Below are 15,163 nucleotides of genomic sequence, written 5' to 3' on the forward strand. Positions count from 1 at the left end.
TCGTGTCCTGGGCATGGTCGGGTGATGGAATCTCTTCCAATCATCACAATTCTCCTCCATTGAGAATTAGATCAATGGAAAGTTCGGATTTGATTTAAATTATTTTATCTTCCAATTAGATAGAATTGGACTACAATTCCACTTGTGTTCCTTGAATCAAGTAAGGTTTATTCATATTTTAATTTAGATAATTTTCTAATTCTAGTTCTAGTTATTTTCAGAATACGTACAAGTTTAGTTCCTATGAATTCGACCTCAGTCTTACAGAATTATTACTACATCGCGACCCTACACTTGGGGTTGCGAACAAGTACCAAGTGAAGGCCACAATGGTCAGTGAATGGCCGAACAACTGTAACTAATAATGGTCGTTATTGGCCAATTCTCCATGTTACATTGTGAAGCGGCCAACATGCTCAATTGTCAACTAACCCGGGCTTTCCTGAAAATAAAGCAAAATCTAGTTGATAGTTCTTTGGAAATGGATGTTACCGATCTATCCACTCGGGGTATGGCTTGTGATATACCAACATATTGTTGCGGTTGAGTACTTGGCCATCAACTTCCTGGACAATTTGTATAATCCGATCACGATCGATCCGCTGAGGCTCCAAGGCTGGTTGGTAATCTAGACCAAATCGATTTACATTATCCTAGAATCTAGGGAACTATTGGGGATTAAATCCTCCTAGCGGCCCTTGATTCCTGTTTTCAGGTATAAAATTTCTAACCTCTCACTCTGGTCCCATAACTTCTATAGGAGGAGGTGGATTTCTCATTTACAGGGGTGGAACTAGGGGTGGATTACGTTGTGGATGTGGCATTGGTGGTAGTGGAGCTACAGCATTATATTGCAGATCGAACTTCCTTCGGCATTATATTGCATTGCCAATGTTGTTCGTTCAATTATCATAGCCATCAATCGCTGCATGGCTTCGGTTTGGCTAGTCATGTATCGATTGGAGTTCTCAACTTAAATACGAAATTGTTTGCCTTGGGCTCTTCCATATTCTTGCACAAGCTAAATGCTCATTTGAACATCCTAAAGCACAATAACTACTTCGTCTGGGAGCATGGTTCGGGACGTGGATGACCCTCCCAAGTCTCCAAAAATGGGTACCGGGCTATTGTTTAAATTCAATGCCTCAGGGCCGCGAGAATCGTCACGTCCTCAATTGGAGGTGGTCCGGTTGGTGTTAAGAGCTCAACCCCGACAATATGGGCGCACCTTCTATTTATCATTGGCAATACCACATCGGTAAGTTAGAGACAGGGTCCCACTGGGCATGCCAGAAAATTGTTGCTACTGTTTTCTACGCTAGGTGCGCATGGCGTGCTAGAATTGAAATCATGGCTTCAATTTAAATTGAACAACAATGACCCTAAGTGCCAAGATAGGCTGTAACGTCTCGGAAAAACCCGTACAATGACCCGAGTACCACCTTAGGCCGAAATCACTAAGGATCGAATCATGTAGAAATTAGACGAAAATTTATTAAGTACTAAACTGAATTACTCAGTAAATTAGCTCGAATCACTTTCTATATGAATTGCAAGACCCAAAACCAGCAGAATCGCTAACTCTACATTTCCTAAAAACCTAGGATCAATCTCAAAACCCAGTTGCTCTCGGGAGCATCTTGAAACTCCGTATCGGACCTGGACCGTGCGTTGAAAGCCCGATTAACGTGAAACTATACGGTTATGACCGCCTTACTGGGCTTGACAACCATCTCAGGAATCAAGTCCAAATAATATATAGAAACGCACAACTTGAGCCCGGAGCAAAGTATGTGAGAAACGCGAATATCTTCAGGAAATAGACTCAAACTTAAGTGAATTGGGTCGTTCGTTTGCAGGCTAAAAATAAGGTTTCAGACCATCAGATTCTGACTCAACTACACCCTTGGATCAGGAAAAATTCCCTACACATGTCAATGTACTTTTGGCCCTAATCGAGTGACGATGGCTATTGAACTGAAATTGGTCTTCCGTGGTCGATCTACAGACATGATCAGACCGAAACTTTAACCCGGCATAGATCCATTGCTAGAGAACTTTCTCCGGACCGTATGCAGGAAATGGACCTCCAGATGAGTTTTGTTGGTCCGAAACAGACAACTTTTGACTATAACCTAAGTATATCATGGGTATGGGGTCATTAACATCATTTCTGGGCCTATATAAGGGCCTTAACCCACCCCTCTCTCATTCCATATGAATTTCCTAACCCTAGGAGAGAGAAGAGAGAAAAGAGAAGGAAAGAGTGAGGAGAAGAAAGAGAGAGAGAGAGTGAGAGATAGTTGTTGGGATTCATTCCCACCGCTCCACGTGCCGAATCATCCCTCCTGTATCGTTACACTGTCGAATCCAAAACCATTTTTGGATAAGAAATCCTAACCCTAATCTGTTTTAGATATCCAAATAAGTAGATCGGTGAAATAGCTAACCTATTTCATGATTTAGGAAGCCGTTGTGCCATAGATAAAGGCATAGTGTTCGAACCGAGTTCGATACGAGTTTACCAATGGAAGGTGCAGAGTATAAACGTTTAGGTTATAATTTTCAAGGCTTTTAATGTCAGTTAATGATTTATGGCTGACTTGATTGTTGTCACATGTGCTTAGATGCGATGTTTTCCGTATATTACACATATATATGAACTATGTTGAAAATAATGCATTTCATGTGTTTGTTAAAATGTTTGAATGAATATGGATTCATGATTTATGCTTGCCATGATTGTTGATTAAGAATATATGATTGTTATATGTGTCGCAATTCCCTTGTGGAAGGATTTGCTATAATATACGTTATAATAAATTTATTACATGTATGTGTTATGTGTAGTCTAAGTGTTTGATAAAATGCCTAAATGAGAAAATGTTTGTTGAAATGTATTTAATGAGGGTGTTGAGATAGGATTCTCAATTACCTTATCTATAGTTATAGTTCCCTTCATGAAACTTATATCGCTACTACGTGCTTTATGGATGAAATGACTATGTATGACAACATGTGCACTATGTGTTTGTTGAAATGTTCAAATGAGATTTACATTTAAATTGGTTGTCACATGTTGTTTGGACTATCATATATGAATGCTTATTGTGTTTGAGTATGATTGGGATTGATATGTAGTCCAGGCAATCGGTAATGGTTTACGATAAGTAACCGAACTGGTTTCGCCACGGCTGATACGTTCGATGAATCCGAGTCGTACGGTGATTATCGATAGTGGTTAGGCCACGAGGAGTGCGTATGCGCTTCATGTCGATTAATTCAACGTGCGTTCGTACCAGTCGAGCTTGTCAGGTAACTCGATTGGCTTAATGTATGTTCACCATGTATGGATGCTACTGTTGGAATCTAAGGTACTACTTGCCAATGTAAAGTTCGTTTAACCTTGGTACCACGATTCACTAAGACTCATGAGCTGGGCATAGTGTTATGAGACACCGTGGTCGAGCCGTTGGCCTACGCTAGGGTGACGAGCCTCCCTGTAGTGTCCATTGAGTAACTTAAACTCGTGAGCGAAATACGGTGGTATGGGACACTGTATTCGAGCTGTCGGCCTACGCTAAGGTGACGAGCCTTTCTTGTAGTGACCTCGAGTATAAAATAGGCCTACAATTGAGTGACGAGCCCCTCGCAGTGACCTCGAGTGTGAATTAAGCCTACACTGAGGTGACGAGCCCCCCGTAGCGACCTATAGTGTAAACTCACGAACTTGCCTATCATATATGATTAACTAGGTGTAACGCCCCGACTTTTCAAGACCCGAGTACATGACCCGTGTCCCGAAAACCCGAATGTTAACCTTAAAGGATGGTCAGGTATAATATTTTTCTTTTATCAGAGTAAGCAGATGAGCGTAGAGTGGACAAGTAGCATAAAGGGAAATTTCAAATTTCATTTAGAATATACAAGTGCTGCCCAAAATGACTTATACAAACCAATGTCTCCAAAATTAACAAATACAAGAATTACATGATCTAATACATGAGAAATAATAGAAAGCATATAAATATGAGCCGCAAGATCACACAGCTCCTCCAAGCATACAGTCATGCATTCCTGGTGATCGTACCCTGCTCCTTATCAAGTCTGAACATGCATATCACTTAAGCCACCTGTACTACCTGTACGGTTTTATATTTGATGGATGAGTGGCCAACTCAGTGTGAATTTCCCTCAAGATTACACACCACCGCATTAGGTAAGAAATAGTATAAAACATATAGACAACCAAAACAGAGTAAATGCAGTCTTGTTAGATGCATGGATGCATGAATGTAATGCTCGACCCGGGTAAAACATCCAGACGGTCTATGCCCCGGGTAAAACATCCAGACAGGCAATGTCCCGGGAAAAACATCCGGACGGACATTGGGGTCGTCACCTAGGGATAAGACTGGTCATCAGCGCAACATTCAAAGTAATCGCAGGGCATGATAATCCGAGTCAATATTATTAACGAATGACCGGTCATAAGCGCAACATTCAGCGTAATCGCAGGGTAGAGTGATCCAAGTCAATATCGTCATCGAATGACAGGTCATAAGCGCAACATTCAGCGTAATCGCAGGGCAAAGTGATCCAAGTCATCGAAATATGCCATGTATGTATGATTAGCCAAGTCATTATTAATCCATTTACAACCAGCCAATTTAGGTAAACTCAAAGGTTACTATGGGGAGCACATGGCCCAGCGTATGCCGATTGCTCGGGCATAGTATCCCATTGCCACCATCCCCGGCCCATGAGACTACAACCTTAGGATGTTTAATGGAACCCCATCGACTAGTGACCAATCACATTACAATATATGGGGCTCACCATCGCATGGTTGCACAGAATAAAACATCGAACCCATATAGGAAAATACTAGAACAAAGCCACATAGGGCGATATCAAAGTAGGCCACATAGGGCGAGTATCAGAACTGTGCGATAAAAGACCATCCTTGAAAGCCATTGGACACAACAACCTTGGATGATAGGCCCACATCAATGGTCCATCTAGACCACCGCTCAATAACCACCAAGTCGAAGGTCCATTACGATCACAACATGTCAAGTTACATCCCAAGTATGGGTGTACATTCATACGTGGGAATTTCCCACTAATGTACCAGTTTAAGTTCCATAAGCAATCCACAAGCATGAACAGTTATACAGGATAATCATAAAGCATATAATACAACAATTCAATTTTCACTAGCTAACACATGTGATTATAAAGAGAGAGATTAATTATGAATTTAAATAACAACTATAACTTAAGCTAATGAGAAGATGGAAAGCTCAAAGGGAAGAATCATCACAAATCAATTCGTAGAATGCTCCTGGGGGCAAGTTTCCTTGGGGGATGGTGCACTTACACCACTCACGTGACTCCCTGCAATTTATTTATAATAAATAATGAGTCACCAATTTGATCAGGTAAGAATAGGTGGAGGGTAGGAAGACCCTGGACCGAGGTTGTCTTAGGCTGTACTCAAAGCAATCAAACTCATTAAGCATAAACCCTTGTTTTTAATTAAACTGGGTCCAGTCAGGGCCCACTTGATCACTAGATCAGCCTCATCCTTCTCCTTAGATCCTTAGGACGGGTTCATCACGTAATATACATGTATACATTACATACGTAGCACATAGCATATATATACATACATATATATATATATATATATATATATATATATACATACCTTATATATCCGAGGTATGTATCCATGGCATATAATGTATACACCAAATACATAACATCTCATGTGGTATACATGTACACACTGTATACAGTACATATGCATCACACAATGTATCCCTATATCAGTTATGTATATGATATTGCAACCTACAGTACGTACGTACATATATATGTGTACTATACATGTATCACACGAGTTCTGTGTAGATGGTGTGGATGTGTGTCCAGGCACACCACATTCAGACCCCGGGACGGTTTGTATCCAGCGTGTACAAAAGTGGGTCCCACACATGTAGGACTCACCATGCAAATATGAATATACGTGCGTTCCTTCACACTTGTGACATGGGTTCTAAATCCGAACGGTCCATAAGATGTGGAATCCCAAGAAACCCTGGGAGGTAAATTTTCATCTTGATCTAAGATTCTCGTGGGCCATAGCAAAGATAAATGTACTTTTAAGGGAAGAAACTGTTTGCATTAACCATGGCCCACCTAAGTTTCAGTTCAACATAAAAATGGGAACTAGGGGGTTTTATGAGGTTCTGCTCCAAGTGGACCATTCAGATTTTCCAGATTCATCAGCCATGAGGAGATCTCGAAATTTTGCAGTGGCTTACGTGAACTTACGTATCTTCACTCCCTGGTGCATGCATGCACAGCCAATTCACTTCACGTGTGGGTACTGCATAAACATGGGTGTCAAATCCGAACGGTCCATAAGATGTAGAATCCCAAGAAACCTCAGGGCGTGAGTTTTCACCATGACCCAAGATTCTGGTGGGCCATAGCAAGAATAATTTCAATTTAAAGGAAGAAACTGTTTTCATTCCTTGCGGCCCATCGAAGTTTCGGTTTAAAATAAAATTTGAAACCAAGGGGTTTTATGAGGTGCTGCTTCATGTGGACCATTCGAATTTCCCAGACTCATCATAGCTGATGAGATCTTCACTTTTTCCAAATCAGTTTACGTGAACTGATTGGCAGAGGAGCGTTCGGCGTCCTCTGCTTCCAGGTTCTGGTGCACGCACACCACTTATGCACTTCAGAGGTGGGCTTTTTGAGGGACGTCCAGCCCAGGGATCTTTGCAATGCCCTTGATGGACGGTTGGGGTGGATCCTGACCTCAGGGTGGGTCTTTGACCAGTGCAAGCCATCAGTACATTGGTGGGGCCTACAGTCAGCATAGGGCCCCTGGTTGGTGCAGCCCACTGTCATTTTGGGTGAGGCCCACCTGCAATTTGCAGGGCCCAACGCCAGACAGCCCAACAGCCTTCAGACGTGGAAACCGTCTTCCACCTGCATGTTATTGGAGTGGTTCCTAGCCCTGATTTTCAGCATGAACGTGGTCCGATCTTGACCGTTATTCAATCCCAAGCTGGGACCATTTGGGTCGTGGATCGGCCTCAAGCAGGGCCTGATGAAAACCTTATCTGGAGTGCAACTCGGCAGCAACTGAAAGAGCTGGTTTCAATCCATCTTCACCACCATTGACGAGCCATGATTGCTCAATTGGGAAGACAACCATTGCTTGGCTTGTCTTCACACAACCAGGGCTCTTGCTAAGCTTCATTCTCCACTGCCATCAAGGCCCATAGTCTGTCTGAAACCCAACCATTGTTTGGCCGTTTCCAGCTCCCGAACAGGGTCGCCATGAGGCCTGTCTTCAGCCCAAAGCAGAGACCAATCCTATTATTTTTCTTAACTGTTTCACAACCATTGATTGGCTGGTCTCCAACCCGAACCCGAGCTAGTTTCGAAGCTCTACAGAGAGCTCAAAATAAAGCTCCAAATGGGCCTGTTTGAAGCACGCTTCCTGTTCCAAAACAGAGCTCCGCATAACTAACATTTGGTCCTGGTTTTAGCTCAGAACCAAGGCCATTGATTGGCCTAGTTCCTGCTTGAAACAGGGTTTCAGTTGGGTTGGATTTCAGCCCGGAACAGGGCCGTGGGTTGGCTTAGTTTCTAGTTCAAAACAGAGACCCAATCATCACTGTTTCCTCAGACCGTTCCACAGCCATTGATTGGCTTGATCAGGGTCTGAGACTGGGTTGTCTTCTAGCCTATCTCTTGGTCTGATTTTAGCCATTACTTGGCTAATCTCTGACCCAAGTTACAGCCATCGTTCGGTTCCAGGTGTGCATCACTACTAGCTAATGCTACAAAGGAGGAAAAAAATGAGAAACAACCTAAGGAAAAGCTATCAGGAAATGAGAAATGGACAAGACAAAAATGTTTTCCCCCCGGAATGGTTGTAGCCTATCTCACCTTCTCACATTCTCAGCTCCCAACTCCCTTTTTCTCCTACAATCTCTTTCTCTTTCTCTTGCCGTAGATTTTAAGGGTTACAGTGCCCTCCTTTTATAGCCAGTGAGAGAGGGACGGACGGTTGTGATCGTCCTCACCGTGGACGGCCGAGCTTTGCCCTTCCCTAAGAGGAAGTCGGCTTCTCTCTCCCTCTTTTCACAGGCCCTCGGTCGGACTGTTTTTGGCATGGATTGGACGGTGGCGTTCAATCTCCTTCGTCCGTTTACAAATGATCAAACGGCTATACCGTTTTGATCGTGTGGGTCCCATGAAAGATTTGAACGGTTTATAATGCTCGGAAAACGGTTGTGGTGGCCCACTTACAGGCTTGAAGTGGGTCGGTTTGAAACAGAGAGCGGAAGATATTTGCAAAATGCTCGGTCAGAGCTAGTTTGACCGAGCATTGGGTTTAGTACACCTCGTGCCCAAGCACCCTTTGTGTAGATGCATTGTGTAGGGGTCCGCTGAAATGTGATTACCATGATCTACTTCGTTCATTTGCATTGGGGGACAGTACCCAGGGATCCTGGTTCACTTTGGGTTGATAGTGAGTCCTGGGTGGCCCGTTACATACATCCTTAGGCCATCATTGGCCCATAGGTCGTGATCCATTGATCAGGTGGGCCTGATAGACTTTTTCAACGGTTAATATAGGATATTAGTTATGATGAAGGCTTCGTTTGTAGCTAACGAATTCTAAAGTGTTAGTGACAAGTGTGTTGCACCAGAATTAACTAGCATAATGGCTTCAACTTTGAGAGTTTCAAGTGGTCTCACCTTCCTGATTGTCGTAGAGAGTATTCTGGCTCCTGGAGGCCCTGATGGATGGCTCTAATGTCGATGGGAATCCCCATCCTGCGTATGTCGAGTTCACATTTTGGTTAACCCAAATAATTTTCAGTTTAGTGTGGGTTTAAAAGGTAACACCCGAGTACTGAAAGTACGGGGTGTTACACTAGGATTGACGACCCTAGATGGATCTATGTTTTGGTCAATGATATAAATAAAGGGTGGTACCTTAGCTTCCCGAATCTGCTGTATGAATAGGTCTAATTAAGAATTTGGCTAACACGATCATGCACCACATTACATGTGCTTTTGGTGTAGGTGTTGAGCACAGTGGGAGTTTAGCATGCGCGACCGTGAGATGATGTCGCAGAGGGAGTGCATGCGAGGTCATGCATCATTAATACATATCATCCTTGCATTAACCATAGTACTTAGGAATGCTTGTTGTATTGCTTATCATTACTGCTTCACTGAATTGATAACATGTTAACCTTTGCCTTATAGCTCCACTGAGTTGATTACTCACTCCCACTTTGGGACGGTATTTTAAAACACCAACCAAACTCTGTTGTAGTTGCAGATGATGATGCGGCTTACGAGTTGGAGCAGGTCTTTTACGACGACAAGGAGGAGTCTCCTACCTGCAACTCTTTGGCGGGTCTATGTAGACCTGAAGTTGTGTCACCGGGGCTACATGGATACGGATTAGATGACATTACACTTTATCATTTTGTATATTTTAAAACTATATATGTAATTATTCAGCTTAGTGACATGATCATATTCTAAGGTTTATATCCACTTACACACTTTATATATCTATCACAGTCATCCGCTTGCTTAATTTAATCGCCTTTGGAGTATGATATGTTGATTTGGTATAATCTCACTCATGTTTAATGCACAAATATGGACAACATTTAATCATCATTATCTGTGTTGTATAAGTAATGCGTTGGAACTCCGGAGTTGAGTATCTGCTCGACCCTCGATTTTAAGGGCGTTACATGGGCAAACACGTAGTGTATGATCGAGATTTAAAGAGATCGGTCGCCTATTTAGCCACTCGCTCATGTGTAAAATCGGATCAGGTGATAATCAGGGGTTGGGGTTCGTCCTTTAATGATGGGTTGCACCTTTGCCTTCCGTACGAAAGGACTTTTCAATACATATCAAATTAAATGGAAAAAAGATCTTTATAATTAGTCTCAAATAATAACTGAGGAACATCTTTTTGATGGAAGAACTGAATTCAGTGTGGGAGCTTAGACTCGAGGCTATAGCTAAAAGTTACCGGCTACTTGATTACCGCTACTAATTACGCTAAGGAATGTAAAACAACAGGCCGGAAAGTAAAGATTACACTAAGAAATGTAATTACTCTTAAGAAGGAAAGTAAAAGGTTACACTATAGGATGCAATTTGAATGGTAAATCGACATAATAATTGAAAGATAGATTTGGTTTGTTTGGGTTGGTATGAGATGATTTTCTTTATTGTATTAATATTTTATTTATAGCTTTGATTTAGTAATTTAGATCATTCTCACGTTTTGATGGTTACCATAACCATATAGTACTACTGCCTTCTGGATACTTCCCATGTTCTTTGCTTCATTTGCTTCTCATTTTGCTACTTGTCATATAACCGTTCGAGCACGATCGCTTCTCCATCGGCTATTTAAGTAGCACACGGCACAACTTGATATGTCTTTGCTATGCTTATAAAAAAATCTCCTCCGTACATATCTGCAAAATTTCTAGATATATCATGTGCATCCGTACAAATTACACGTAACTTTCTTTGATTCTTTGTGACATAGTATGGTGGTAATGAGGAGGAACAAAGTGGACTCATCACATAAATTTTATGTGGGGACAATAATGTCCACCACCGTTGAAACCTCTTTTGGACCTACCATTATGTTTATTTGAGATCCTATTCCTACCTGTTCGTGAATATAAACTTGACCGAAAACTTCTGCCCCAGAAAAGTTTGTCACAGTTGGTGTCAGTCTCCACTATTTTCATCCAGTTGACCTTTGGATTATATATATATATATATATATATATATATATATATATATATATATATATATATATATATATTAATTTCATGCCCTAAAATGATCTCTCCACATGGACGGTCATGTTTTGGCCACAAAAACTAGTGACGTCACTTCAGCGGCGGATTCGCAACTGAAGCCGTTTGCAGCGAATCCGGTCCCGTGTTTGGGGACGCGTGATTCGCTAATTTCTGCCGTTTTAACACGGCTGCAAATTAAACCCTCTCCCTCTCTCTCTCTCTCTCTCCGGCGACGATCCCCCCCTTCTCTGTCTCTACGGCGACGATGCTTTCCGCAGACGTCCCTCCAAACCAAACTATTTACATTAAGAACCTCAACGAGAAAGTGAAGAAAGAAGGTATCACTGTTCTCTTCCTTCGTTTTCCTTTCTCCTGATTTTATCCCCTTCTCATATATAAATAGATAGTTTCACCTTCAACATTGGTAGTAGCACTAGGGTTTCCTGGAACGATTTCTCCTTCTGGGCAATCCTTCTTTCTGAAATGCGCTCCATTTCCGATATGGGTTTTCGTTCTTCCCTGCTCTAATGTCTCTCTTTCATTTGGAATTGACCTGGTATAATCGCATTCGAGCTTTATCGAAATCTCTCAGGCATGGATTTCTATTCCTGGGAAACTTCGTTTTCGCATTTTTGCCCCATTTCATGTCTGGGTTTTCGTTCTTTTGGCGATTTGGGCTTGTTTTCTTGTAGAAGAAATGGAGCTAGTATAGTAGAACTAGGCTTTTATCGAGATCCTTTGGACATGAAAACTTCTCTTTATTGGCACATTCTCTTTTGCCAATAGACCATTTTTTAAATATGGAATTCAATTTACTGCTGAGCAAAACATCTTTACTATGTGCGCATGGCACATGTTTACAAAATGAAGGTGATCTGACTACTGTAGCCATCCCACCAGCTGCCCTGTAAATGGTCGGATAACAAAGTGTTGTGCATAAATTGAGCAATGATCTTCGTTCAATAAATGAAATGATTGGATGCTTAGGATCGTCCAGTCTCCATGAGTTTCACCTTTGGACACCCACTAGATCAATGGTCCTGATCTCACCATAAACTTTTGCCATGTATATGGTGGTAATGGAGGTCCAACTTAATGGCAATTCCATCATAATAACATTTCTCAATAACTTCTCTAACAATTCTTGAATGTGTTTTTAATGGCATTGCTGATTGCAAAATGACATGAAAAATAGGAATGTAATATAATTGGAAGTCTGGTTGGGCAGTGTATGGAAACACCAATTTCCATTTCAGCATGGTTTGAATATTGTCTGATACGACTTAGTTTTTGCCTAAGTCATATTGGTTTTGGTTGGACCGGGATGGTTTTTTCTCCCTTTTTTGACATGTGTACCTTTATCCTAGCATGTGCTGCTACTTTTGAATGCCTTAGTTATGGGGATCTATTGCTTGTGTTGCATTCTCTATTTGTGTGGGTTAAATCCTCTAATCCTGTGGTTTCTTTCATACATTTGGGTACAGAAAATTTCAGATTCTAGGCATTTTTATTTTTATTTTTTTTGTTTTGTTTTGTTTTTTGATGAATTCAGATTTTGTTAAAGAAGAAGCAAAAGAACAAAATTTTTATGCAATTAGTTCTCTTCAATTCTGGTTGTGTCAATTAGGCAGAGCAAATTGCATTTGTTGGGAATTTGTTGTTTTGTTACATCGGTTAATTGTTTCTTGCATCATTTGTCTAAATTTTTTGAGTTTCCTGCCGTTAGATCAGTGTTATCTGGACACTTATACTTTCTAGGATTTTGTTGTGCCAACACTTGGGAATGCTTGGACACTCCTGGATAGACACGACACTCAAAAATTTGTATGGACAAAGTGTCTTAGTGATGTCACTGAAAAGTGCCATGCGTTGGACACTTCAAGTGAGGTATCAAAACAATTTTTTATTTTCTACCTTTTTGTTATGCATACTTCTTTTGTCAAGCCGAAGATTTCATACTCTTAACCTTCAAGCTTGCCTCCATTTTCTCGTTCCTGAAGAAACTATTTGCAAGGACTTCCTCATTTTCTTTAGATTCCAGCTTACTCTTGTTAGTTTAAACTACTAGTAATTTGCTTTTATTACTCTAGTTAGTTTAAACTACTATTATTTTAATCAATTAAAACTACTAGTAATTTGTTTTTATTGGAGCTATGTGAATATTCTTTCTAATTTCATCTGTATTTAGTATTTTTCACTGTTTTATTTAATTCGATTTATGTAACCAAATTATTTTCTATTTATGTATGGGAGTGGCCCGTGCCTATTTGGAAGTTTGTTGTGCTGGACACTTTAAGGCACTTTGGAACTTTGCGCCCGTGCTAGGAGTCTGGGTGATAGTGTGTTAGATCTGTTCTGGAACCAATTTTGTTGCATATGAAAATAGTTCTGTTGCAGCTTGTTAGATATGATCAGTGTTCGAAATATTGGTGTCGCGCAATGTATTGCACCCTTGGGATACAAATACGTATCGGTTATCGAACGGGATATATCGTTTGTATCGCATAATTTATCGCACTTTTTGGGAAACATTGGGAAAATGGTTGAATTTTTCAATGAAACTTCATGGATGGTTAAAAAAGACTTACACACTTTTAAATCATAACATCTCAAAAAAAAGTACGGACAATAGGTTTCCTTTGTATAGGGTCATAAGTCATACGCTGTCTGATTGAACTAATTCAACTATATTCAAATATAATGTATAACATCTATAATTGTATCAAAACATGTATGAAAACACAACTAAGTGGACCCCACCACAAAAAAAAAAAAGAAAAAGAGTGGGGACAGTGCCACCCGCCGTTGAAACCTTCCTTCTTCGAAACCAACATGTGTGTGGGACCCTTAGTGTGGCCCTTGCCATTATATATGTGTTGTATCCACACCGTCCATCCATTTGGAGAGATCATTTTAGGTCCTGAGCCAAAGAATTAGGCCGATCCAAAGCTTAAGTGCCCCCTACCATAGATAACAATGGGGGCAATGACACCCACCATGGAAACTTGAAACCACTTTTATGGGGTCCACCATAATGTTTATTTTAGATCCAATCTGTTCATAAGTTCATACAAATATTTGCCAAGGTAAAACACAAATATCAGCGTGATCGAAAACTTTTATGGCCCTCACAAAGTTTTCAATGGTAGGATTTCAATCCCCATTATTTTGTGTGGTGGGGTCCACTTAAGTTTTGGATTTGACCCATTAATTGTCTCATGACCTAAACTAATCTCTCCAAATGGATGTACAGAATGGATATACAATACATACATTTATGTGGGCCCACCTTTGATGATATGTTATATATTCACTATGTTCATTCATTTTTACAGATCCTTCTGGAATGTTTTTCCAAGCATTAAGTACATCCAAATCTCAGGTGGACCACACCACATGAAATAGTGATTATTGAACGTTCACCATTAAAAATATATCAAAGCCTACTTTAAGTAGATCCTTAATGTTTATTTGTCATTCAAATCGTTGATAAGGTCAATCAAAACCGAATGAAGGAAATATACAAAGATTAGTGTAAACCAAAACTTTTGTGGCCTATAAAATACTTTTAACGGTCATTCACCAATTTTTCTGGTGTGGTCCACCTGAGACCTCAATCTGCTTAATTTTTCGTATAATATCCTTAAATTCTATGAAAAGACGGATGGACGGCTTGGATAAAAAATATACTGGACCCCATAGAGCCCATTACAGACCGTCTGTCTATGTCTGCGCATCAATTAAAAAAGTACCAGACTGCGTCCTACCACAGCCCGTCTCCAACTGAGAACGGGCAGCACCTTTGATTGGCCACCGTGATGTATGGGTCTTATCCACACCGTCCATCCGTTTTTTCGCATCATTTTACGGTATAAGCCCAAAAATCAGGAAGATCCAAGGCTCAAGTGGACCACACCACAGGAAGCAGCGGTGATAATGACTCTCATTGTTGAAACTTTTCTAGGGTCCACCATGATGTTTATTTTCCATCCAACCTATTCATAAAGTTACGTAGACCTGGATGAAGAGAAAACACAAATATCAGCTCCATCCAAAACTTCTGTAGCCCCTAAAAAGTTTTCTATGGTAAGAGTTTAATCCCCATTGTGTAGTCCACTTGAGCCGTGGATCTGCCTATTTTTGGGTTTATACCCTATAATGATATGAAAAAATGGATGGACGGTGTGGATAAGACCCATACATCACGTGGCCATTCACGGAAGCGGATTAGCTGGTGTACCACACACTAGCTATATAGCTACTGTGGGTA

The 15,163-nt window shown here is 40.9% G+C and overlaps 1 protein-coding gene across 1 annotated transcript in view; it reads left to right on the plus strand.

The window, feature by feature from the left end:
- The first annotated feature begins 10,940 nt into the window (after nt 1–10,940).
- Nucleotides 10,941–15,163, plus strand: part of LOC131223759 (U2 small nuclear ribonucleoprotein B''-like) — a 75,614-nt gene continuing 71,391 nt past the window's right edge. The window contains exon 1 of the mRNA XM_058219259.1: nt 10,941–11,231. Coding sequence (XP_058075242.1) covers nt 11,159–11,231 — 73 coding nt within the window. The 5' untranslated portion in view covers nt 10,941–11,158. The remainder of the gene's footprint in view (nt 11,232–15,163) is intronic.

Source organism: Magnolia sinica, chromosome 13 (genome assembly GCF_029962835.1).
Source record: "Magnolia sinica isolate HGM2019 chromosome 13, MsV1, whole genome shotgun sequence".
In the NCBI taxonomy this organism is placed as follows: domain Eukaryota; kingdom Viridiplantae; phylum Streptophyta; class Magnoliopsida; order Magnoliales; family Magnoliaceae; genus Magnolia; species Magnolia sinica.